A 27,467-nucleotide genomic window follows, 5' to 3' on the forward strand; every position below is an offset into this window, starting at 1 on the left:
ATCCAGATGTATTCAACATTCAGGAAGGATAGACAGAAAGGAAAAGGAGGTGGAGTAGCGTCGCTGATTAGAGAGAAATTAACGCAATAGTAAGGAAGGACATTAGCTTGGATGATGTGGAATCTGTACGGGTAGAGCTGCGGAAAACCCAAGGGAAGAAAACGCTAGTGGGAGTTGTGTACAGACCACCAAATAGTAGTAGTGAGGTTGCGGACAGCATCAAACAAGAAATTAGGGATGCATGCAATAAAGGTACAGCAGTTATCATAGACACATAGAAACATAGAAAATAGGTGCAGGAGTAGGCCATTCGGCCCTTCTAGCCTGCACCGCCATTCAATGAGTTCATGGCTGAACATTCAACTTCAGTACCCCATTCCTGCTTTCTCGCCATACTCCTTGATCCCCCTAGTAGTAAGGACCTCATCTAACTCCTTTTTGAATATATTTAGTGAATTGGCCTCAACAACTTTCTGTGGTAGAGAATTCCACAGGTTCACCACTCTCTGGGTGAAGAAGTTCCTCCGCATCTCGGTCCTAAATGGCTTACCCCTTATCCTTAGACTGTGACCTCTGGTTCTGGACTTCCCCAACATTGGGAACATTCTTCCTGCATCTAACCTGTCTAACCCCGTCAGAATTTTAAATGTTTCTATGAGGTCCCCTCTCATTCTTCTGAACTCCAGTGAATACAAGCCCAGTTGATCCAGTCTTTCTTGATAGGTCAGTCCCGCCATCCCGGGAATCAGTCTGGTGAACCTTCGCTGCACTCCCTCAATAGCAAGAATGTCCTTCCTCAGGTTAGGAGACCAAAACTGTACACAATACTCCAGGTGTGGCCTCACCAATGCCCTGTACAACTGTAGCAACACCTCCCTGCCCCTGTACTCAAATCCCCTTGCTATGAAGGCCAACATGCCATTTGCTTTCTTAACCACCTGCTGCACCTGCATGCCAACCTTCAATGACTGATGTACCATGACACCCAGGTCTCTTTGCACCTCCCCTTTTCCTAATCTGTCACCATTCAGATAATAGTCTGTCTCTCTGTTTTTACCACCAAAGTGGATAACCTCACATTTATCCACATTATACTTCATCTGCCATGCATTTGCCCACTCACCTAACCTATCCAAGTCGCTCTGCAGCCTCACAGCATCCTCCTCGCAGCTCACACTGCCACCCAAGTTAGTGTCATCCGCAAATTTGGAGATACTACATTTAATCCCCTCATCTAAATCATTAATGTACAGTGTAAACAGCTGGGGCCCCAGCACAGAACCTTGCGGTACCCCACTAGTCACTGCCTGCCATTCTGAAAAGTACCCATTTACTCCTACTCTTTGCTTCCTGTCTGACAACCAGTTCTCAATCCATGTCAGCACACTACCCCCAATCCCATGTGCTCTAACTTTGCACATCAATCTCTTGTGTGGGACCTTGTCGAACGCCTTCTGAAAGTCCAAATATACCACATCAACTGGTTCTCCCTTGTCCACTCTACTGGAAACATCCTCAAAAAATTCCAGAAGATTTGTCAAGCATGATTTCCCTTTCACAAATCCATGCTGACTTGGACCTATCATGTCACCTCTTTCCAAATGCACTGCTATGACATCCTTAATAATTGATTCCATCATTTTACCCACTACCGATGTCAGGCTGACCGGTCTATAATTCCCTGTTTTCTCTCTCCCTCCTTTTTTAAAAAGTGGGGTTACATTGGCTACCCTCCACTCTATAGGAACTGATCCAGAGTCAATGGAATGTTGGAAAATGACTGTCAACGCATCCACTATTTCCAAGGCCACCTCCTTAAGTACTCTGGGATGCAGTCCATCAGGCCCTGGGGATTTATCGGCCTTCAATCCCATCAATTTCCCCAACACAATTTCCCGACTAATAAGGATTTCCCTCAGTTCCTCCTCCTTACTAGACCCCCCGACCCCTTTTATAACCGGAAGGTTGTTCGTGTCCTCCTTCGTGAATACCGAACCAAAGTACTTGTTCAATTGGTCCGCCATTTCTTTGTTCCCCGTTATGACTTCCCCTGATTCTGACTGCAGGGGACCTACGTTTGTCTTTACTAACCTTTTTCTCTTTACATATCTATAGAAACTTTTGCAATCCGTCTTAATGTTCCCTGCAAGCTTCTTCTCATACTCCATTTTCCCTGCCCTAATCAAACCCTTTGTCCTCCTCTGCTGAGTTCTAAATTTCTCCCAGTCCCCAGGTTCGCTGCTATTTCTGGCCAATTTGTATGCCACTTCCTTGGCTTTAATACTATCCCTGATTTCCCTTGATAGCCACGGTTGAGCCACCTTCCTTTTTTTATTTTTATGCCAGACAGGAATGTACAATTGTTGTAGTTCATCCATGCGGTCTCTAAATGTCTGCCATTGCCCATCCACAGTCAACCCCTTAAGTATCATTCGCCAATCCATCCCAGCCAATTCACGCCTCATACCTTCAAAGTTAGCCTTCTTGAAGTTCTGGACCATGGTCTCTGAATTAACTGTTTCATTCTCCATCCTAATGCGGAATTCCACCATATTATGGTCACTCTTCCCCAAGGGGCCTCGCACAACGAGATTGCTAATTAATCCTCTCTCATTACATAACACCCAGTCTAAGATGGCCTCCCCCCTAGTTGGTTCCTCGACATATTGGTCTAAAAAACCATCCCTTATGCACTCCAGGAAATCCTCCTCCACCGTATTGCTTCCAGTTTAGTTAGCCCAATCTATGTGCGTATTAAAGTCACCCATTATAACTGCTGCACCTTTATTGCACGCACCCCTAATTTCATGTTTGATGCCCTCCCCAACATCACTACTACTGTTTGGAGGTCTGTACAGAACTCCCACTAATGTTTTTTGCCCTTTGGTGTTCTGCAGCTCTACCCATATAGATTCCACGTCATCCAAGCTAATGTCCTTCCTAACTATTGCCTTAATCTCCTCCTTAACCAGCAATGCTACCCCACCTCCTTTTCCTTTTATTCTATCCTTCCTGAATGTTGAATACCCCTGGATGTTGAGTTCCCAGCCCTGATCATCCTGGAGCCACGTCTCCGTAATCCCAATCACATCATATTTGTTAACATCTACTTGCACAGTTAATTCATCCACCTTATTGCGGATACTCCTTGCATTAAGACACAAAGCCTTTAGGCTTGTTTTTTTAACACCTTCTGTCCTTTTAGAATTTTGCTGTACAATGGCCCTTTTTGTTCTTTGCCTTGGGTTTCTCTGCCCTCCACTTTTCCTCATCTCCTTTCTGTCTTTTGCTTTTGCCTCCTTTTTGTTTCCCTCTATCTCCCTGCATTGGTTCCCATCCCCCTGCCATATTAGTTTAACTCCTCCCCAACAGCACTAGCAAACACTCCCCCGAGGACATTGGTTCCGATTCTGCCCAGGTGCAGACCGTCCGGATTGTACTGGTCCCACCTCCCCCAGAACGGGATTCCAATGCCCCAGGAATTTGAATCCCTCCCTGCTGCACCATTGCTTAAGCCACGTATTCATCTGAGCTATCCTGCGATTCCTACTCTGACTAGCACGTGGCACTGGTAGCCATCCCGAGATTACTACTTTTGAGGTCCTACTTTTTAATTTAGCTCCTAGCTCCTTAAATTCATTTCATGGGTGATTTTAATCCACATATTGATTGGGCGAACCAAACTGGTAGCAGTACGATGGAGGAGGATTTCCTGGAGTGTATTAGGGATGGTTTTCTAGACCAATATGTCGAGGAAGCAACTAGAGGGCTGGCCATCCTAGACTGGGTGATGTGTAACGAGAAAGGACTAATTAGCAATCTTGTTGCGCGAGGCCCCTTGGGGAAGAGTGACCATAATATGGTAACATTATTTATTAAGATGGAGAGTGACATAGTTAATTCAGAGACTCGGGTCCTGAACTTAAGGAAAGGTAACTTTGATGGTTATGAGACGTCAATTGGCTAGAATAGACTGGCGAATGATACTTCAAGGGTTGACGGTGGATAGGCAATGGCAAACATTTACTGAGCACATGGATGAACTTCAACAATTGTACATCCCTGTCTGGAGTAAAAATAAAACGGGGAAGGTGGCTCAACCGTGGCTAACAAGGGAAATTAGGGATAGTATTAAATCCAAGCAAGAGGCATATAAATTGGCCAGAAAAAGCAGAAAACCTGAGGACTGGGAGAAATTTAGAATTCAGCAGAGGAGGACAAAGGGTTTAATAGGAGGGGAAAAATAGAGTATGAGAGTATGGTTGCAAGGAACATAAAAACTGACTGCAAAAGCTCCTATAGATATGTGAAGAGAAAAAGATTAGTGAAGACAAACGTAGGTCCCTTGCAGTCAGAATCAGGTGAATTTATAATGGGAACAAAGAAATGGCAGACCAATTGAACAAATACTTTGGTTCTGTCTTCACGAAGGAAGACACAAATAACCTTCCGGAAATACTAGGGGACCGAGGGTCTAGAGAGAAGGAAGAACTGAAGGAAATCCTTATTAGTCAGGAAATTGTGTTAGGGAAATTGATGGGATTGAAAGCCGATAAATCCCCAGGGCCTGATAGTCTGCATCCCAGAGTACTTAAGGAATTGGCCCTAGAAATATTGGACGCATTGGTGATCATTTTCGAACAGTCTATCGACTCTGGATCAGTTCCTATGGACTGGAGGGTAGCTAATGTAATACCACTTTTTAAAAAAGGAGAGAGAAAATGGGGAATTATAGACCGATTAGCCTGACATTGGTAATGGGGAAAATGTTGGAATCAATTAGTAAACATGAAATAGCAGAGCATTTGGAAAGCAGTGACAGGATCGGTCCAAGTCAGTATGGATTTATGAAAGGAAAATCATGCTTAACAAATCTTCTAATTGTTCAATAGGTCTGCCATTTCTTTGTTCCCTATTATAAATTCACCTGATTCTGACTGCAAGGGACCTACATTTGTCTTCACTAATCTTTTTCTCTTCACACATCGAAGAACATAAGAATTAGGAACAGGAGTAGGCCATCTAGCCCCTCGAGCCTGCTCCGCCATTCAAAAAGATCATGGCTGATCTGGCCGTGGACTCAGCTCCACTTACCCGCCCGCTCCCCATACCCCTCAATTCCCTTATTGATTAAAAATTTATCTATCTGTGATTTGAATACATTCAATGAGCTCGCCTCAACTGCTTCCCTGGGCAGAGAATTCCACAGATTCACAACCCTCTGGGAGAAGAAATTACTTCTCAACTCGGTTTTAAATTGGCTCCCCCGTATTTTGAGGCTGTGCCCCCCAGTTCTAGTCTCCCCGACTAGTGGAAACAACCTCTCTGCCTCTATCTTGTCTATCCCTTTCATTATTTTAAATGTTTCTATAAGATCACCCCTCATCCTTCTGAACTCCAACGAGTAAAGACCCAGTCTACTCAATCTATCATCATAAGGTAACCCCCTCATCTCCGGAATCAGCCTAGTGAATCGTCTCTGTACCCCCTCCAAAGCTAGTATATCCTTCCTTAAGTAAGGTGACCAAAACTGCACGCAGTACTCCACGTGCGGCCTCACCAATACCCTGTACAGTTGCAGCAGGACCTCCCTGCTTTTGTACTCCATCCCTCTTGCAATGAAGGCCAACATTCCGATCGCCTTCCTGATTACCTGCTGTACCTGCAAGCTAACTTTTTGGGATTCATGCACAAGGACCCCCAGGTCCCTCTGCACCGCAGCATGTTGTAATTTCTCCCCATTCAAATAATATTCCCGTTTACTGTTTTTTTTTCCCCAAGGTGGATGACCTCACATTTTCCGACATTTTATTCCATCTGCCAAACCTTAGCCCATTCGCTTAACCTATCTAAATCTCTTTGCAGCCTCTCTGTGTCCTCTACACAACCCGCTTCCCCACTAATCTTTGTGTCATCTGCAAATTTTGTTGCACTACACTCTGTCCCCTCCTCCAGATCATCTATGTATATTGTAAACAGTTGTGGTCCCAGCACCGATCCCTGTGGCACACCACTAACCATTGATTTCCAACCCGAAAAGGACCCATTTCTCCCGACTCTCTGCTTTCTGTTCGCCAGCCAATTCTCGATCCATGCTAATACATTTCCTCTGACTCCGCGTACCTTTATCTTCTGCAGTAACCTTTTGTATGGCACCTTATCGAATGCCTTTTGGAAATCTAAATACACCACATCCATCGGTATACCTCTATCCACCATGCTCGTTATATCCTCAAAGAATTCCAGTAAATTAGTTAAACATGATTTCCCCTTCATGAATCCATGTTGCGTCTGCTTGATTGCACGATTCCTATCTAGATGTCCCGCTATTTCTTCCTTAATGATAGCTTCAAGCATTTTCCCCACTACAGATGTTAAACTAACCGGCCTATAGTTACCTGTCATTTGGCTGCCCCCTTTTTTAAACAGAGGCGTTACATTAGCTGTTTTCCAATCCGATGGTACCTCCCCAGAGTCCAGAGAATTTTGGTAGGTTATAACGAATGCATCTGCTATAACTTCTGCCATCTCTTTTAATACCCTGAGATGCATTTCATCAGGACCAGGGGACTTGTCTACCTTGAGCCCCATTAGCCTGTCCAGCACTACCTCCCTAATGATCGTGATTGTCTCAAGGTCCTCCCTTCCCACATTCCCATGACCAGCAATTTTTGGCATGGTTTTTGTGTCTTCCACTGTGAAGACCGAAGCAAAATAATTGTTTAAGGTCTCAGCCATTTCCACATTTCCCATTACTAAATCCCCCTTCTCATCTTCTAAAGGACCAACATTTACTTTAGTCACTCTTTTCCTTTTTATATATCGGTAAAAGCTTTTACTATTTGTTTTTATGTTTTGCGCAAGTTTACTTTCGTAATCTATCTTTCCTTTCTTTATTGCTTTCTTAGTCATACTTTGCTGTCATTTAAAATTTTCCCAATCTTCTAGTTTCCCACTAACCTTGGCCACCTTATATGCATTGGTTTTTAATTTGATACTCTCCTTTATTTCCTTGGTTATCCATGGCTGGTTATCCCTTCTCTTACCGCCCTTCTTTTTCACTGGAATATATTTTAGTTGCGCACTATGAAAGAGCTCCTTAAAAGTCCTCCACTGTTCCTCAATTGTGCCAACGTTCAGTCTATGTTCCCAGTCTACTTTAGCTAACTCTGCCCTCATCCCACTGTAGTCCCCTTTGTTTAAGCATAGTATGCTCGTTTGAGACACTACTTCCTCACCCTCAATCTGTATTACAAATTCAACCATACTGTGATCACTCATTCCGAGAGGATCTTTTACTAGGAGATCGTTTATTATTCCTGTCTCATTACACAGGACCAGATCTAAGATAGCTTGCTCCCTTGTAGGTTCTGTAACATACTGTTCTAAGAAACAATCCCGTATGCATTCTATGAATTCCTCCTCCAGGCTACCCCATGCGATTTGATTTGACCAATCGATATGTAGGTTAAAATCCCCCATGATTACTGCCATTCCTTTTTCACATGCCTCTATTATTCCCTTGATTATTGTCCGCCCCACCTTTAAGTTATTATTTGGGGGCCTATAAACTACGTCCACCAGTGACTTTTTCCCCTTACTATCTCTAATCTCCACCCACAATGATTCAACATTTTGTTCATTAGAGCCAATATCATCTCTCACAACTGCCCTGATATCATCCTTTATTAACAGAGCTACCCCACCTCCTTTCCCTTCTTGTCTATCCTTCCGAATTGTCAGATACCCCTGTATGTTTAATTCCCAGTCTTGGCCACCCTGCAACCACGTTTCTGTAATGGCCACCAAATCATACCCATTTGTAACGATTTGTGCCGTCAACTCATTTACTTTATTTCGAATGCTGCGTGCGTTTAGGTAGAGTGTTTTAATACTAGCTTTTAAACCATGATTTGTAGTTTTGACCCCTCCTGCAGCCCCTTTATCTTCATACATATTGTCCCTTCCTATCACCTTGTGGTTTACACTTACCCCAGTGCTACTCTGCTGTTGCCTCCTGCCTTTTGCATTCTTTCTTGAGGTCCTGTTCATCTGCGCTCTCACCCACTCTAACTAGCTCAGAGCCCTCTCCTGGGTTCCGAATACTCCTCGCATTGAGGTACCGAGCTTTCAGGCTTGCCTTTTTATTACACTTTGACCCTTTAGAATTTTGCTGTACATTGGCCCTTTTTGTTTTTTGACATAGAAGCTTTTTTTGAGGATGTAACTAGTAGAGTGGACAAGGGAGAACCAGTGGATGTGGTGTATTTGGACTTTCAAAAGGCTTTTGACAAGGTCCTACACAAGAGATTGATGTGCAAAATTAAAGCACATGGTATTGGGGGTAATGTATTGACGTGGATAGAGAACTGGTTGGCAGACAGGAAGCAGCGAGATGGGATAAACGGGTCCTTTTCAGAATGGCAGGCAGTGACTAGTGGGGTGCCGCAGGGCTCAGTGCTGGGATCCCAGCTATTTACAATATACATCAATGATTTAGATGAAGGAATTGAGAGTAATATCTGCAAGTTTGCAGATGACACTAAACTGGATGGCGGTGTGAGCTGTGAGGAGGATGCTAAGAGGCTGCAGGGTGACTTGGACAGGTTAGGTGAGTGGGCAAATGCATGGCAGATGCAGTATAGTGTGGATAAATGTGAGGTTATCCACTTTGGTGGCAAAAACACGAAGGCAGAATATTATCTGAATGGCGGCAGATTAGGAAAAGGGGAGGTGCAACGAGACCTGGGTATCGTGGTACATCAGTCATTGAAGGTTGGCATGCAGGTACAGCAGGCAGTGAAGAAGGCAAATGGCATATTGGCCTTCATAGCTAGGTGATTTGAGCATAGGAGCAGGGAGGTCTTGCTGCAGCAGTAGAAGGCCTTGGTGAGGCCTCACCTGCAATATTGTGTTCAGTTTTGGTCTCCTAATCTTGCTATTGAGGGAGTGCAGCGAAGGTTCACCAGATTGATTCCCGGGATGGCAGGACTGACATATGAGGAGAGACTGGATCGACTGGGCCTGTATTCACTGGAGTTTAGAAGAATGAGAGGGGATCTCATAGAAACATATAAAATTCTGACGGGACTGGAAAGGTTAGATGCAGGAAGAATGTCCCCGATGTTGGAGGAGTCCAGAACCAGGGAACAGTCGAAGGATAAAGGGTAGGCCATTTAGGACCGAGATGAGGAGAAACTTCTTCACTCATAGTGTTGTTAACCTGTGGCATTTTCTTCCGCAGACAGTTGTTGATGCCAGTCCGTTAGATATATTCAAGAGGGAGTTGGATATGGCCCTTACGGCTAAATGGAGAGAAAGCAGGAAAGGGGTACTGAGGTGAATGATCAGCTATGATCTTATTGAATGGTAGTGCAGGCTCGAAGGGCCGAATGGCTTACTCCTGCACCTATTTTTCTATGTTTCTATGATTCTTAATGAATACTTTGCATCTGTTTTCACAAAAGACAGGGGTGATGCAGACTTTGCAATGAGGGAAGAGGAGTGTGAAATATTAGACAAGATAAATATAGTGAGAGTGAGTATTAAGGAGTCTAGCAGCTTTGAAAAGTGGATAAATCCCCAGGCCCAGGTGAAATGTATTCCAGGCTGTTAAGAGAAGCAAAAGAGGAAATAGCAGAGGCTCTGACCATCATTTTCTAGTCCTCTCTGGCTACAGGTGCGGTACCACACTGCTAATGTTGTACCTTTGTTTAGAAAGAGAGAAAGGGATAGACCGAGTAATTACAGGCCAGTCAGCCTAACCTCAATGGTGAGAAAAATATTGGAAAAATCCTGAGAGACAGGATAAATCTTCATTTGGAAAGACATGGATTAACCAAGGATAGCTAACATGAAATTGTTAAGGGAAGATCGTATCTGACTAACTTGATTGAATTTTTCGAGGAGTTAACCAGGAGGGTTGATGAGGGCAGTGCATATGATGTAGTGTATATGGATTATAGCAAAGCTTTTGATAAGGTCCCACATGGCAGACTGTTCACGAAAGTAAAAGCCCATGAAATCCAGGGCAAAGTAGCAAAATTGGCTCAGAGGCAGGAAGCAAAGATTAATGGTTGATGGGTGTTTATATGACTGGAAGGCTGTATCCAGTGGGGTTCCGCAGGGCTCAGTGCTGTGTCCCTTGCTTTTTGTGGTATATATCAATGACTTGGATTTGAATGTTGGGGATATGATTAAGAAGTTTGCAGATGACACTAAAATAGGCTGTGTAGTTGATAATGAAGAAGAAAGCTGTGGATTGCAGGAAGATGTCAATGTACTGATCAGGTGGGCAGAACAGTGGCAAATGGAATTCAATCCGGATAAGTGTGAGGTAATGCATTTGGGGAGGGCTAACAAGGCAAAGGAATACACATTAAATGGTAGAGGAACAAAGGGACCTTGGAGTGCAGGTTCACAGATCCCTGAAGGTAGCAGGCCAGATAGATAAGATAGTTGAGAAGGCATATGGAATACTTGCCTTTATTAGTCGAGGCATGGAATATAAGAGCAAGGAGGTTATACTTGAACTGTATAAAACACTGGTTAGGCCGCAGCTGGAGTACTATGTGCAGTTCTGGTCACCACATTACAGGAAAGATATGATTGCACTGGAAAGGTGCAGAGGAGATTCACAAGAATGTTGGCTATGAGGAATGATTGAAACTGCTGGGTCTGTTTTATGTGGAGCAGAGGAGGCTAAGGGGAGACCTGATTGAGGTGCATAAAATTATGAGGGGCCTGGATAGGGTGGATAGGATGGACCGGTTTCCCTTAGCAGAGGGAGCAACAACCAGGAAGCATAAATTTGAAGTAACCGGGGAGAGGTTTAAAGGAGATAATAGGGGAAATTTCTTCATCCAAAGGGTGGTGGGGGTCTGGAACTCACAGCCTGAAAGAGTGGTAGAGGCAAACACACTTACCACATTTTAAAAATACTTGGATGTGCACTTAAAGTGCCGTAACCTATAGGGCTACGGACCAGGTAGGCCGGCGGGGACACGATGGGCCAAAATGGCCTCCTTCCGTGCTGTAAATTTCTATGATTCTATGATCTTCCTTAAAACCTTGCAACGGCACTAATATTTTTCCTACAATGGGGTAGACACATTACTCCAACAGTTGACTAACAAAACTATTGGCTAAATTCACCATCACTTCTTTGCTTTTGCATCCAGTGCCCCTTTTGCCTTTTTTCAGGGCTTATCTACCTCTGCTCTCAACTTTAAACATCGACTGGGCCGCTGAGCATTACTGAGCACAGATGACCCATAGAATCCGGCGCCAAGTCCATGCTGTGTGCCCACTGCACAAAGTGCACAGTAATCTGCCACTGAGGGAACTGAGCACAGGATGTTTGGAAAAGCATAATTCAGTCAAGCAGAGTCAGCATGGTTTTATGAAAAGGAAATCATCTTTGACAAATTTGCTGGAGTTCTTTGAGGATGTAATGAGCAGGGTGGATAAGGGGGAACCAGTAGATGTCGTGTATTTGGATTTCCAGAAGGCATTCGATAAAGTGCCACATAAAAGGTTACTGCACAAGATAAAAGTTCACGGGGTTGGGGGTAATATATTAGCATGGATAGAGGATTGGCTAACTAACAGAAAACAGTCGGGATAAACGGGTCATTTTCCAGTTGGCAAACAGTGACTAGTGGGGTGCCGCAGGGATCGGTGCTGGGGCCTCAACTATTTACAATCTATATTAATGGCTTGGATGAAGGGACAGAGTGTAATGTAGCCAAGTTTTCTGATGATACAAAGATGGGTGGAAAATCAAATTGTGAGGATGATGCAAAGAATGTACAAAGAGATATAGACAGGCTAAGCGAGTGGGCAAACATTTGGCAGATGGAGTATAATGTGGGAAAATGTGAGGTTATCCACTTTGGCAGAAAAAAATAGAAAAGCAAATTATAATTTAAACAGAGAAAAATTGTGAAGTGCTGCAGTACAGAGGGACCTGGGGGTCCTTGTGCATGAAACACAAAAAGTTAGTATGCAGGTACAGCAAGTAATCAGGAAGGCAAATGGAATGTTGGCCTTTATTGCAAGGGGGATAGAGTATAAAAGCAGAGAAGTCCTGCTACAACTGTACAGGGTATTGGTGAGGCCACACCTAGAGTACTGCGTACAGTTTTGGTCTCCGTATTTAAGGAAAGATATACTTGCATTGGAGGCTGTTAAGAAAAGGTTCACTGGGTTGATTCCGGAGGAGCCAATTTAAAACCGAGTTGAGAAAGAATTTCTTCTCCCAGAGGGTTGTGAATCTGTGGAATTCTCTGCCCAAGGAAGCAGTTGAGGCTAGCTCATTGAATGTTTTCAAGTCAAAGATAGATAGATTTTTAACCAATAAGGGAATTAAGGGTTACGGGGAGAGGGCGGGTAAGTGGAGCTGAGTCCACGACCAGATCAGCCATGATCTTATTGAATGGCGGAGCAGGCTCGAGGGGCTAGATGGCCTACTCCTGTTCCTAATTCTTATGTTCTTATGTTCTTATGAGGGGTTGACTTCTGAAGATAGGTTGAGTAGGTTGGGCCTGTACTCATTGGAGTTCAGAATGAGGAGAGGTGATCTTATCGAAACATAAGATAATGAGGGGTCTCGACAAGGTGAATGCAGAGAGGATATTTCCACTCATAGGGGGAGGCAGAGTCTCAGAATAAGGGGCAGCCCATTTAAAACTGAGATGAGGAGGAATTTCTTCTCTCAGAGGGTTGTAAATCTGTGGAATTCTCTGCCCCAGAGAGCTGTGGAGGCTGGGTCATTGAATATATTTAAGGAGGAGATAGACAGATTTTTGAGCGATAAAGAAACATAGGGATATGGGGAGCGGGCAAGGAAGTGGAGCTGAGTCCATGATTAGATCAGCCATGATCTTATTAAATGGCCTACTCCTGCTTCTATTTCTTATGATCTTATAGCCAGCCCCAAAAAGTATGTACATAAAATTATTGCCCCATAATGGGTTCACATCACATGAATAACACAGCAGGCACTCAGCATCAATATAAAACAAGCACTACATGGTGGGCCTGGTCAGCCAACTTCTCTTTCTTAATGGAGACTCTACCTTTTTTGTTCTTGGGATGTGGCCGATGGAGGCACAGTCAGATTTATTGCCCATCTCGGGTTACCTAGAGAAGATGGTGGTTGGCCTTCTCCTTGAACATAGAATCATGACGAGGCCATTCAGCCCCTCGAGCCTGTTCAGCCATTCAATGAGATCATGACTGATCTATGACCTAAACTCTATATACCCACCTTTGCCCCATATGCCTTAATATCTTTGGTTAACAAAAAGCTATCAATCTCTCAACTTAAGTTAACAATTGATCGAGCATCAATTGCCATTTGTGGAAGAAAGTTCCAAACTTCTACCACCCTTTGGGCCCAAGTTTCCGCCCTCTGTAAAAATGGTGCACCTCCATAAAGTGCGCTGACTTTCTGGAATACAAAGGGCGCCGAAAACTTACCTTGTGATTCTCCGGTCTCCTCAGGACGTCTTCGTGCTCAGCATGGCACAACACAAGGGGTCGGGGGCAGAGCCAGGTCCCGGCGCCGAAAACGGTGCCGGGACCTCTGCACATGCGCGCTAGAGTGCAGTAATTCCTCGTCCCCGAGGCTGCGTTGGGGGGGGGGTCCGAAACATGCTGGCCCTAGCTCTGGCCGAATGGGCTCCCCAGGCAAAGATCGGGGATCGGGGACTCGGGGACTCGGGGACTCGGGGACTCGGGGACTCGGGAACTCGAAATCGGGGACTCGGGGGGATCGGGGACTCGGGGGGATCGGGGACATCGGGGACATCGGGGACTCGGGGGGATCGGGGGACTCAGGGGATCGGGGACTCAGGGGATCGGGGACTCGGGGGATCAGGGACTTGGGGACTCGGGGGACACGGGGACTCGGGACTCCCTCCCGTTCAGCTCCTGCTCCCCCCGCCTCTCCCTCTCTTTCAGCTCCCACTCCCACCCCCTCTCCCTCCCATTCAGCCCTTCACCCTCTTCCCCCTCCTCTCCTGTCCACCTCCCACCCACCCTCCCTCCTCCTCTCCCTCCCTCCTCCTCCTCTTCCCCCTCCTCTCCCTTCCCCTCCCCTCCTCTCCTCTTCACCCCTCTCCTCCTCCTCCTCCCCTCCCTCCTCCTCCCCTGCCTCCTCTTCCCCCTCCCTCCCTCCTCCCCCTCCTCCTTCCCACCTCCAGGAGGGGACTCCTCCTTCCCACCCTCCTCCCCTCCCCCTCCCCTCCTCCTCCCCTCTTTCCCCCTCCCCTCCTCCTCCTCTTCCCCCCCTCCCCCTCCTTTCCCCCCTCTCCTCCTCCTCCTCTCCCCCTCCCCTCCTCCCCTTACCCCCTCCCCCTCCTTTTCCCCCCTCTGCTGCTCCTCCTCCTCTCCCCCTCCCCCTCCTCCCCCTCTTCCCCCCTCCCCTTCTTCTTCCCCTCCCCTCTTCCCCCCACTCCTCCCCCTCCTCCTCTTCCCCCCCTCCCCCCTTCTCCTCTTCTCCCCCTCTCCCCCTCCTCCTCCCCCCTTGCCCCCTCCTCCCCCTCCTCCTCTTCCTCCTCCTACCCTCCTCCTCCTCCCCTCTCCTCCTCTTCCCCTCCTCCCCATCCCCCTTCCTCCCCCCTCCCCACTCTTCCCCCCCTCCTCCTCCTATCCCTCCCCTCCTCTTCCCCCCTCCTCCCCTTCCCCTCCCCTCCACTTCCCCCCCTCCCCTTCCTACCCCTCCCCTCCACTTCCCCCCTCCCCTTCCTACCCCTCCCCTCCTCTTCCCCCCTCCTCTTCCTCCTTCTCTTACCCCCCTCCTCCTCCTTCTCTTGCCACCCTCCGCCCCCTTTTGAAGAAAAAAATCTGTTCTAAAATGAAACTATTCTAATTCACTAGAACTAGAGCAAACTAAATGCCAAGAATTGCAATTTCTAAGATGCTCCATTCTGAACTAGTTTCTCCAAAAAAATAGGAGCAACTCAGGCCGAAACTTGAGCTCCTTGTGTGTAGAAGTGTTTCCTAATTTCACTCCTGAAAGGTCGAGCTCTAATTTTTAGACTACGCCTCCTAGTCCTAGACTCCCCAACCAGCAGAAATAGTTTCTCTCTATCTCTATGAACCGCAAGCAGTCCTCACAATGATTTTAGGCAGGGTATTTCAGGAGTGGAGAGGACTTGAGGGTGATTAGTGTTCCTATGACATGCTGCTCTTTTCTTTCATGGTTTAAGATCACAGGGATAGGAAGTGTTATCAAGCAAAGCTTGGCAATTTACTGCAAACATCCTGTATATAACGTTAAAATCAGAGCCAGGCCATTCAGGAGAGAAGTTAGGAAACACTTCTACATGCAAAGGATGGTAGCAGTGTGGAACTGTCTCAGCAACTTAGATTTATATAGTCCCAAGGCACTTCACAGGAGTGTTATCAAAAAGAAACAAAATTTGACACAGAGCTATATAAGGAAATGTTAGGGCATACGACCAAAAGCTTGGTCGAAGAGGTAGTTTTTAAGGAAAGTCTTAAAGGAGGAAAGGGAAGTAGAGAGGCGGAGAGATTTGGAGAGGGAATTACAGAGCAAATATTTGCACAAAAAGCAGTAGATACTAGCTCAATTAATAATTTGACATCTGAGAGATAGACAGATTTTTGCTAGTCAAGGGCATTAAGGGACAAGGAGCCAAGACTGGTGGATGGAGTTAGGATGCAGACTAGCCATGATCTAATTGAATGACAGAACAGGCTCCAGGGGCTGAATGGCCCCCTAATGTTCCTATGTAAATAGTATAAACTGTAGCCACAGTGCATCACTGGTGAAGGGGGTGGGCACCGAGTTCAGTGACAAAGCGCCAATTAAGTGAATTGCTCTAACCTGGATAGAGTCAAGCCTCTTCAGTATTGTTGCTGTTGTATCTACCGAGAGGAGTGGTGAGTACTCCATCACACTGCTGACTTGAGCCTTACAGATGGTGGCAAGGCTGTGAGGGAGTCAGGAGGTGCCAAACATTACAGCTTCTGCCTTGCTCGTAGTCACATTGTTGGTCCTGTTAAGTCACTGATCCCCGGGACAGCAATCACAAACCGAGACACCCACAAAGGAAAGGCTGGGGCTGTGTGGAGGCTCGCAGAGAGGGACCAGAACAGCAGCGTTCCTACTAGCTGCTGCTCTTGGCTTCATCCAGCGTGTCATAGAATCATAGAAATTTACAGCACGGAAGGAGGCCATTTTGGCCCATCGTGTCCACGCCAACCAACAAAGAGCTATCTAGCCTCATCACACTTTCCAGTTCTTCGTAGGTTGCGGCACTTCAAGTGAATATCCAAGTACTTTTTAAATATGGTGAGGGTTTCTGCCTCTACCACCCTTACAGACAGTGCGCCAATGCACCAGACCCACACCACCTTCTGGTTGAAGAAATTTCCCCTCAAATCCCCTCTAAACCTTCTACCAATTACTTAAAATTTATGCCTCCTAGTTGTTGAACCCTCTACTAAGGGAAATAGGTCCATCCTATCCACTCTATCTAGGCCCCTCATAATTTTATACACCTCAATAAGGTCTCTCCTCAGCCTATTCTGTTCCAAAGAAAACAACCCCAGCCTATCCAATCTTTTCTCATAGCTAATATTCTCCAGTCTAGGCAACATCCTCGTAAATCTCCTCTGTACCCTCTCCAGTGCAATCACATCTTTCCTGTAATGTGGTGACCAGAACTGCACGCAGTACTCTAGCTGTGGCCTAACCAGTGTTTTATACAGTTAAAGCATAACCTCCCTCTTCTTGTATTCTATGTAGTGGCTAATAAAGGCAAGTATTCCATATGCCTTCTTAACCACCTTATCTACCTAGGGATCTGTGGGCATGCACTCCAAGGTCTCTTTGTTCCTCTACACTTCTCAGTGTCCTACTGTTTAATGTGTATTCCCTTGCCTTGTTAACCCTCCCCAAATGCATTACCTCACACTTCTCCAGATTGAATTCCATTTGCCACTATTCTGCCCACCTGACCAGTTGATTGATATCTTCCAGCAGTCCACAGCTTTCTTCTTCATTATCAACCACACAGCCGATGTTAGTATCATCTGCAAACTTCTTAATTATACCCCCTACATTCAAGTCTACATCATTGATATATACCCGCAAGTCTAAATCATTGATATATACAACTTGCTGCAACAGCTGGTGGTGGGACCCAGTCATGGCCGGGATGGTTTCAATGCACACAGAACGAGGTAATAACGTGGCTGAAAGAGTGAATGCCACCTCATCTGTGCCCTGATCTTGGGAGATGGTGGGGAAGAAACATTCTGGTCTCAGAAAGGTTGCCAAGGTAAGAGCTTGCATGTTCTTTAATAGTGCAATGTTGTCTTCCAATTTATCTTAGCAGCATTACACTGCCAATTTGGTGGGGCATCACAGGGAATGATCAGTTCCATTTAAAAAGCATCCCATCTCTTCCTGAGAACATCGCAAAGAACTTTGCATCCAATTAATTTCTTTTGGAATGTAATCACTTTTATTTAGGCAGCTTGTTTGCACATAGCAAGATCTTGCAAATCTCAAATGAAATGAATGACTTAGTTCATCTGTTTGTTCTGGTTATGTTGGTTGAGGGAGGAACGTTGATTAAGATTCCCGGAGAATTCTCTGCTTTTCTTTGAATGGTGTCATGTGTTATGTATGCAACACCTTGTAACCAGCATTCTACCACCACCAGAGGACGCATCTGCTGGAGTCCCAAGACATATAAGCAGGCCTCCCATGCTGTGCCAGCACTCTGGAGTCAGAATAAAGAGACTAAGGTCACACTTACTCGAGTCTACAGTCTCCGTCACATTGCTTTATTTGAGACATAACAACTGGCGACGAGTGATAGATAATGAACCATCACGCGAAAATGCAGAGAACTGTTGGTATCCTGGGAAGCCTTTGTGGAGTGACTCGACCAATACTTCGTGGCCAATGAGCTGAAGGGAATGAGAACGCTGCCAAACAATGGGCGATCCTTCTCACCGTCTGCGGGGCAACAACCGATAGCGTCATGAAGAATCTTCTTGCTCCAGTGAAACCAACAACCAAATCTTAAGAACTGTATACGCTGGTCCGGGAGCATCTAAATCCGAAAGAGAGCATTCTGATGGCAAGGTATCGATTTTATACATGTCAATGGTCTGAAGGCCAGGAAGTGGCGACCTACGTCGCTGAACTATGGCGCCTTACAGGACATTGCGAATTCGGTGGATCCCTGGAGCAAATGCTAAGAGACTTTTTTGTGCTTGGCATTGGCCATGAGGTTATCCTTCGCAAACTATTGACTGTTGAAACACCGAACTTGAGCAAAGCCATAACGATAACCCAGGCATTTATGTCCACCAGAGATAACACCAAACAAATTTTGCAGCATAAAGATACATCGGCGCAAGTACTGTACACAAAGTAACGTCGTTTTCAGGCGGGAATGCATATGGCAGAACGTACACGCCTGCAGCTGCAAGACCTCAGATGACTCAGAGTTAACCATCAATTGTGAATGCGAGGCAATTAACGTCGGCGCTGCGGAGGTGATCATCGAGCCCATCAATGCCGTTTCAAACACTATGCGTGCAAAGGCTGTGGAACAATGGGACACCTCCAGCGAATGTGCAGACGAGCTACAAACCCTGCAAACCACCACGTTGCAGAGGAAGACCGATCCATGGCAGATCAAACTAAACTAGAGACTCGAACCGAGGAGACAGAAGTATACGGGGTACACACCTTCACCACGAAATGTCCACCGATCATGTTAACAGTTCAACTTTGAATTGGACACGGGTGCGAGTCAGTCTATCATGAGCAAAAAGGCCTTCGAGAGGCTGTGGTGCAACAAGGCACAAAGGCCCAAGCTGAGCCCTATTCATACCAAGCTGAGAACTTACACGAAAGAGCTGATCCCTGTAATTGGCAGTGCAACAGTAAAAGTCTCCTATGATAGAGCGGTGCACGAACTACCACTATGGATTGTACCAGGAGATGGTCCCACACTGTTCAGCAGAAGCTGGCTGGGAAAAATCCACTGGAACTGGGATGACATCCGAGTGCTTTCGTCCGTCGACGACGCCTCATGTGCCCAAGTTTTGAGCAAGTACCCGTCATTGTTTGAGCCAGGCATCGGAAATTTCTCTGGGGCGAAGGTGCAGATCCACTTGGTTCCCGGTACACAACCCATCCACCACAAGGCACATGCGGTGCCATACATGATGCGAGAGAAAGTGGAGATCAAGCTGGACAGGCTGCAATGAGAGGGCATCATCGCGCTGGTTGAGTTCAACAAGTGGGCCAGTCCGATTGTTCCGGTTCTCAAGGACGATGGCACGGTCAGAATTTGTGGGGACTATAAAGTAACGATTAACCGTTTTTCACTGCAGAACCAGTACCCGCTACCCAAGGCAGACGACCTATTTGTGACGCTGGCAGGAGGGAAGATGTTCACCAAGTTGAATCTGACCTCGACCTACATGACGCAGGAGCTTGCGGAATCTTCGAAAGGCCTCATCTGCATCAACACACACAAAGGTATGTTCATCTAGAAACAGATGCCCATTTGGGATTCAATCAGCCGCGACTATTTTTCAAAGGAACATGGAGAGTCTGCTAGTCGGTTCCGCACACCGTGGTTTTCCAGGACAACATACTGATCACAGGTCGGAACACCATCGAACACTTGCAGAACCTGGAAGAGGTTCTAAGTTGGTTAGATCGAGTCGGACTCAGGTTGAAACGCTTGAAGTGTGTTTTCCTGGCGTCAAAGGTCGAGTTCTTAGGGAGAAGAATCGCGGCAGACAGCATCAGACCCACCAACGACAAGAAGGAGGCCATCAAGAACGCACCGAGACCACAGAATGTGACGGAGCTGCGGTTGTTGCTGGGACTCCTCAATTATTTTGGTAATTTCCTACCCGGGTTAAGCACCTTGCTAGAACCTCTACATGTGTAGCTACGCAAGGGAGATGACTGGGTATGGGGGAAATCACAAGGGACTGCTTTTGAGAAAGCCAGAAATCTGTTATGTTCCAACAAACTGCTTGTTCTGTGTGACCCATGTAAACGTTTAGTGCTAGCTTGCGATGGGTCTTCGTACGGGGTCGGGTGTATGTTACAACAAGCAAACGAATCGGGAACATTGCAACCGGTCGCTTATGCGTCCAGGAGTTTGTCCAAGGCCGAAAGGGCCTATAGCATGATTTAAAAAGAAGCTCTGGCATGCGTTTACGGGGTGAAAAAAATGTACCAGTATCTGTTTGGGCTTAAGTTCGAGTTAGAAACTGACCATAAGCCGCTCATATCGCTATTCTCAGAGAGCAAAGGAATTAATACCGATATCTCGGCTCTCATCCAAAGATGGGCGCTCACGCTGTCTGCATATAACTATGTAATTCGCCACAGGCCAGGCTCAGAGAACTGCGCTGATGTTCTCAATCAGCTAACCAGGGTAGAAATGGCACAGCTTGCAGACTTGCTCTTGGTGATGGATGCATTTGAAAACGAAAAGTCACCCGTTACGGCCTGCCAGATCAGGACCTGGACCAGCCAGGATCCTTTACTGTCCCTTGTAAAAAAAAACTGTGTCCTCCATGGGAACTGGTCCAGTGCCCCAGCGGAGATGCATGAAGAGATCAAGCCGTTCCAGCGGCGCAAAGACGAAATGTCCATACAGGCGGACTGTCTTTTGTGGGGTAATCGCGTGGTTTTGCCTAAGAAAGGCAGGAAAACGTTCATACGCGACCTATACAGTACCCAACCAGGCATAGTAATGATGAAAGTTATAGCCAGATCCCATGTGGTGGTGGCCCGGCATCGACTCAGATTTGGAGTCTTGCGTGCGCTAATGCAACACTTGCTCTCAACTGAGCAATGCACCCAGGGAGGCACCGCTAAGTTTGTGGTCATGGCTCTCTAAACCGTGGTCTAGGATCCACGTTGACTTCGCTGGCCTGTTTCTAGGCAAAATGTTTTTGGTTATTGTGGATGCTTATTTAAAATGGATTGAGTGTGTAATAATGTCTGTAAGCACGTCCACTGCCACCATCGAAAGCCTACGAGCCATGTTTGCCACGCACGGCCTGCCTGATGTCCTTGTCAGCGACAACAGGCCATGTTTCACCAGCGTTGAATTCAAGGAATTCATGAACCGCAATGGGATCAAGCACATCATATCTGTCCCATTCAAGCCCACATCCAACGGCCAGGCAGAATGGGCAGTCCAAACTATCAAGCAAAGCTTGAAACGCGTGTCGGAAGGCTCCCTGCAGACCCGCCTGTCCCGACTCCTGCTCGGCTACCGCACTAGACCCCACTCGCTCACCGGGGTTCCTCCAGCTGAGCTGCTCATGGAAAGGGTCCTCAAAACAAGGTTCTATCTAGTCCACCCTGATCTCCATGATCATGTCGAGGGCAGGCGGCATCAACAAAGCATGTACCATGATCGCACAAATTTGTCACACAATAGTGAAGCCAATAACCCTGTATTTGTACTCAACTATGTACATGGTCCCAAATGGCTTGCTGGCACTGTCGTAGCCAAAGAAGGGAATAGGGTGTTTCAGGTCAAACTCACAAATGGACTAACTTGCAGAAAGCATTTTGACCAAACCAAACTGCAGTTCACAGACAGCCACGAGCAACCTGAAGAGAACACCACCAGCTTTAACCCTCTGACACACACACAAGTGGCAACTGACATCGCGGATGACCACAAAGCTGAACTCATCATCCCCAGCAGTCCAGCAAGGCCAGCTGTGCAGCAGTCCATCAAACGCCCAACCAACTCACCTCCACCTATGTTTGTACCGAGACGATCGACTAGGGAGCGGAAAGCCCCAGATCGTCTCACTCTGTAAATAAGTGCATTATTGACTTTGGGGGGGAGGGGGGAGGGGTGCAAAAGAGTGATGTTATATTCAACACCTTGTAACCAGCATTCTATCAGCACCAGAGGGCGCATCTGCTGGAGTCCCAAGGGATATCAGCATCCCTTGGGAGCATTGCATATAAGCAGGCCTCCCATGCTGTGTCAGCTCTTTGAAGTCAGAATAGAGAGACTAAGGACACACTTACTCAAGTCTACAGTACTCAATCACATTGCTTTATTTGAGACATAACATCATGGATCTATTATATGAACCTGGAGGGAGACAAGGGGCCTCCATTTAACATCTCCCCTCCAACAATGTAGTACTCCATTGAAAGGTCAGCCTAGATAGTTGCTAGTGGCAACACTCTCGCCTCCGAGTCAGAAGATTGTAGGTTCAAACTGCACTGCAGAGACTTGATGTTCCAGGCCCGCCGCTCCAGCTCTTTTTATAGCCCGACCTGCGGAGGTGTTCTCTCTCTGCAGGTCAGGCTATAAAAAGAGCTGGAGCGGCATACCACTTCCAGCGCGAACTGCTCCAAGTGTGCGACAATTTCGAGGTGGGCGACTGGCTGATGTCATCAAAACTCAGGTCACCGTTTGGAGCGTGGGCAGGAACATTGGCGGGGCCCAGGTACAGCAGGGGAGCGGGAAGGTCGGGTCAGAGGAGCAGTGAGAGATCGTGGCAGAGGAGCGGCGAATGTTTTTGGGGCAGAGGAGCATTGAGAGATCATGGTGAAGGTGCAGCAAATGAGGATATGGGGCCAGAAGTGCCTTGGGCCCTGGGACAGCACGCGCCAGGCCACATTGCGATATGTGCGCACACTAGGTCCGTGCAGCAGTGCAGGTCTCCAGTCGTCCTGGTTAACCCTTGCCACTTGATAAAGGCCTAGCTCTGTTAAGCCTGTGTGCAACGGTCATCACACGTTAAAAAAAATCCACACCCAGGCATCTTTCACCCCTTCATTGGAATTCAGGACTGGAATATCGGGTCCTTCATTGAAACATCTGTGAACTCATGTGGAAGCAAGTCATCGTCGTTCGAGGAACCGCCTATGATGAGAGACTTGAGCACAAAATCTAGGCCGACACTCTATGCAGTACTGAGGCGCCGTCTGCCCTCTCAGGTACTATTTCAAAGTAGTATGGCACTATATGAACAGGAGCAGGTGAATTCTTTCCGGTGTCCTGGCCAATGTTTATCTCTCAACCAACATCAAAAACAGATTATCTGGTCATTACCACATTACTATTTGTGGGACCTTGCTGTGCGCAAATTGGCTGCCGCATTTCCAACATTACATCAGTGACGACCTTGAAAAGTACTTCATTAGCTGTAATGGGCTTTGGCACATCCCAAGGATGTGAAAGGCGCTGTAGAAATACAAGTTCTTTCTTTTTTTTCTTTGTAGATTATGTGCTTAATCCCAGAGTAGGGCTTGGATCCACAACTTTCTGGATCAGTTATTATTACTCTATTTCCCTATAATCTAAAGATGCTTTTACATTACAGGTTGAGCGTCCGAAATCCAGAAACCTGGGACCGAGACCGTTCCGGATATTTCCGGATTTTGGAATGCCTTTGCCTGGGTCGACGTAGGTGGGGTATGGCTGCTGGGGTAAGGGGGAGAGGGCAAAGAAGGGAGAGAAGTGGGGGTGGGGGTAAGAGAGGGGGGGAGAAGGAGGGAGCTGGGGCCAGGACGAGGTCGGGCCGCTGAGGGCGAAGTCGCGGCGAGGTTGGGCCGGGGCGGCGAGGTCGGGTCGGGCTGCCGAGGGCCGGGACGAGGCCGGGCGGCGAGGGCCGAGGGCCTCCGGATTTTGGAACATTGTCCGGTTTCTAGATGACCCCACCACGGATCGGCTCAGTGTCCAGATTCCAGAACATTCCGAATTTTGGAACTCCGGATTTCAGATGCACAACCTGTATTAGGAATGCCAACACATGGAACCCACACAATTGACAGCAGTATCACATACAAGCTCATCAGACTCCTGCTCTGGCTGCAGGTGAGATCGGGAGCTCCCTAATCTTTCTTGTAAATACACGGCCTCTACTCTCCTGCAAGCCTGATGGAGCAGGCTGATTCTGCATGTGTAGAAGATGGTCTCTGTTTCCCAAATTGGCTCCAATGTGCCTGGAAGGATGCAGGTGCAGCAGATGTACATGAATGCAGGGGTGAAAGTAAAAGTGCTTTAACACTATGAAACCTGAGAGTGCCTGCTTACCCTGCAGTATTCATCAATGGGCCTCAGTCTCTTCATGGCCACATCCCTCACATGACTTCTTCTGAATAGGATTTTGCCTGTAATTCAAAGCAAATGAATGACCGTTATGTCAGCCAATAAACTCAACAGCTTACTGCAAAGACCCAGGACCGCAGTCCTTGATTTGGTGAGAATCTAGTCACATAAGTAACATGACCTTGGAACGCAAATTCCTGTATATTTTAAATCAACATTTTATGCAACAAATAAATAAGACCAAACCTTCAGACACTATAACTTAAATCCCGTTCCCCACCCCCAACCAATAGGCTTACCTACTTGATTCCATACGGAGATCTAACGTTCCAGGCCTCTTCTCCCTCGCCCCTTCCCATAACTTCAACTGTATTTGTAGAGAATTGGGCTATCAGGCAACACAGACAATGCACGTTTCAGCATTGTGGCTCAGAAATGCACGCAAAATAGGGCATCAGGCACTTTGTGGCACCTTTCAAAAATATTTTAACTTCCAATCAATTATCTCTGGAATTGCACACGTCGTTCTTATTTACAGCATACAAAATGCACTGTATCCTCTAGGATGAATCAAGTGTGTTTAAATCTCCAGAAGTCATTCTGCAATTGCAACTTTAGATGCTTTTGGACCGTTACGTTTAGGGTATTATCCTATCGTTGACTTCTGGCTGAAGACCCAACTGAAATGAACTGAGGTTTGCAACTGTAAACATTTAGGAAAAAATACTCGTCACATTGACTGACTACGCCTTGGCTGATGCCTGAATTATAAAGCAATACTTTAAATACACCAAGACATCACAGTGTGAAAGGGAAAGTTTTGTACGAGAGCATTCTTCATCTGAGCCCAGCTTGTCATCTTGTGTAAATGTTCGATATAAAATGACAAACTTGAAGAATATGGGAAATATTCTTAGATGGCCCAGTACAACATGCATACTCACGATTAAGTCACAATTATGGAAAATTTCCTGCATTGCAAACTTGTCCACAATTTCTAATCTAGATTACCGCAATTAGGTGCATTGAGCACAATGATGATTCTACTAGAATAACAGGCAGAGATGGTCACTAACCGAGTAGGTAAATAAGGCCATTGCATCATTATCGAGAGACAGGCAATGGCCCAGGGTCTGATAAATACGGTTTGTAAAACAAATTGTTACTGTGAGGAAGATATACAAAGTACAACGCCACATCAATGATTCAGAGGGGACTGAAAATTACATAGGGACTTCATTAGAACAATTTCTTGAAATTGCTTTAACCTTGACTCCAGACACCTCCAGACAATTTGCTATAAGGAACTGAATCAATATTGATCTGACTCATTACAAAGTTAGCACTAAAATAACTATAGAAAAATACTTAAATTAAAAGGAGGGGTTATGAAAATAACCTGGTCAAGTGTTTTGCGATTGACAGGAAAGATTAATTCAGGTCAGTTGGTTCTATTTGACACTAGCTCAGACTCTACAAACACAAGTGTTAGATTAAAGGCACTTTGTGGAATCCAAAAGTAGAGCATTCTGTTGTGATGTGTTGAGTCACCAGCTTTGGAACATTGAAGTAATCTGTGGAGAACCACAGGGTTTGAAAACAAACCAAGGGAACATTTCAGACCACAACCCAAAATACACCACTTTCCCCCTCCCCCATCCAGGCCAGAGAATGTGGAGAGTATACAAGGAACGGAGAGAAGCTGGAAGAAGCCTAGAAACCACAGGCGCCTGTGCAGTCAGGATATTTGAATACAGTCTAGTTGTTATTTTGAATGGAGAAGTGCAGAGGAAGCATTTCTTTCTTCATGAACTTATAACCATAAATACAGTTCTCATACTACAGTGATACCAAAAACCAATGTGCATTGAGTTCGTACTGTAGTGAGGGTACGTATCACTAATGAAACAACTGTAACATGGTGCATCCATGACACACTCTGAACAGCAGTGAAGTAATCTGGCATTCCCTACGGATACTTGTGGGAGGGAAAGGCAACCCGGAGATGGAGAAAAAACATAAAAAAATACAGAGAACAGACAACCAATTGTTGAGTCAATGTGACATCAAGGACAGAAAAGCCACTGGCCAAAAGTAAAAGTGAGCAGATATCAGCCCAGCAGACCATGTGGTGATTAACAAAGAGGTCCATTCTGGCAGACAGAGAACATAAGAACATAAGAAATAGGAACAGGAGTAGGCCATAGGGCTCCTCGAGCCTGCTCCGCCATTCAATAAGATCATAGCTGATCCGATCATGGACTCAGCTCCACTTCCCCGCCTGCTCCCCATAACCCCTTATCCCCTTATCGCTCAAGAAACTGTCTATTTCTGAGGCAGGAAATTCCACAAATTTACAACCCTCAGAGAAGAAATTCCTCCTCATCTCTGTTTTAAGTGGGTGGCCTCTTATTCTAAGATCGTGCCCTCTAGTTCTAGTCTCCCCCATCAGTAGAAACATCCTCTCTGCATCCACCTTGTCAAGCCCCATCATAATCTTATACGTTTCGATATCACCTCTCATCCTTCTGAATTCCAATGAGTAGAGGCCCAACCTACTCAACCTTTCCTCATAAGTCAACCCCCTCATCCCCAGAATCAACCTAGTGAACCTTCTCTGAACTGCCTCCAAAGCAAGCATATCCTTCCGTAAATATGGAAACCAAATCTGCATGCAGTATTCAAGGTGTGGCCTCACCAATACCCTGTATAGCTGTAGCAAGACTTCCCTGCTTTTATATTCCATTCCCTTTTCAATTAAGGCCAAGATACCATTGGCCTTCCTGATCACTTGCTGTTCCTGCATACTATCCTTTTGTGTTTCATGCACAAGTACTCCCAGGTCCCGCTGTACTGTGGCACTTTGCAATCTTTCTCCATTTAAATAATAACTTGTTCTTTGATTTTTTTTCTGCCAAAGTGCATGACCTCACACTTTCCAACATTGTACTCCATCTGCCAAATTTTTGCCCACTCACTTAGCCTGTCTATGTCCTTTTGCAGATTTTTTGTGTCCTCCTCACACATTGCTTTTCCTCCCATCTTTGTATCATCAGCAAATTTGGCTACGTTACACTCAGTCCCTTCTTCCAAGTCGTTAATATAGATTGTAAATAGTTGGGGTCCCAGCACTGATCCCTGCGGCACCCCACTAGTTACTGGTTGCCAATCAGAGAATGAACCATTTATCCCAACTCTCTGTTCTCGGTTAGTTAGCATATCCTCTATCCATGCTAATATCTGACAATGCTAGTGTCTGACAAACACCCAGAAGCCTGTGGAACAAAGCGGGCGGCCAGGAGCTCTATACAAGGAAACAAGAATCACAGACACTTGGTTTACTGATATGGA

General features: G+C 46.2%; 1 protein-coding gene across 1 annotated transcript in view; it reads right to left on the bottom strand.

The window, feature by feature from the left end:
- sh3pxd2aa (SH3 and PX domains 2Aa) overlaps positions 1 to 27,467 on the bottom strand; it is a 482,983-nt gene that overhangs the window by 282,595 nt on the left and 172,921 nt on the right. Inside the window, exon 4 of the mRNA XM_070876344.1 lies at positions 24,102 to 24,178. Coding sequence (XP_070732445.1) covers positions 24,102 to 24,178 — 77 coding nt within the window. The remainder of the gene's footprint in view (positions 1 to 24,101; positions 24,179 to 27,467) is intronic.

Source organism: Pristiophorus japonicus, chromosome 3 (genome assembly GCF_044704955.1).
Source record: "Pristiophorus japonicus isolate sPriJap1 chromosome 3, sPriJap1.hap1, whole genome shotgun sequence".
NCBI classification, from domain to species: domain Eukaryota; kingdom Metazoa; phylum Chordata; class Chondrichthyes; family Pristiophoridae; genus Pristiophorus; species Pristiophorus japonicus.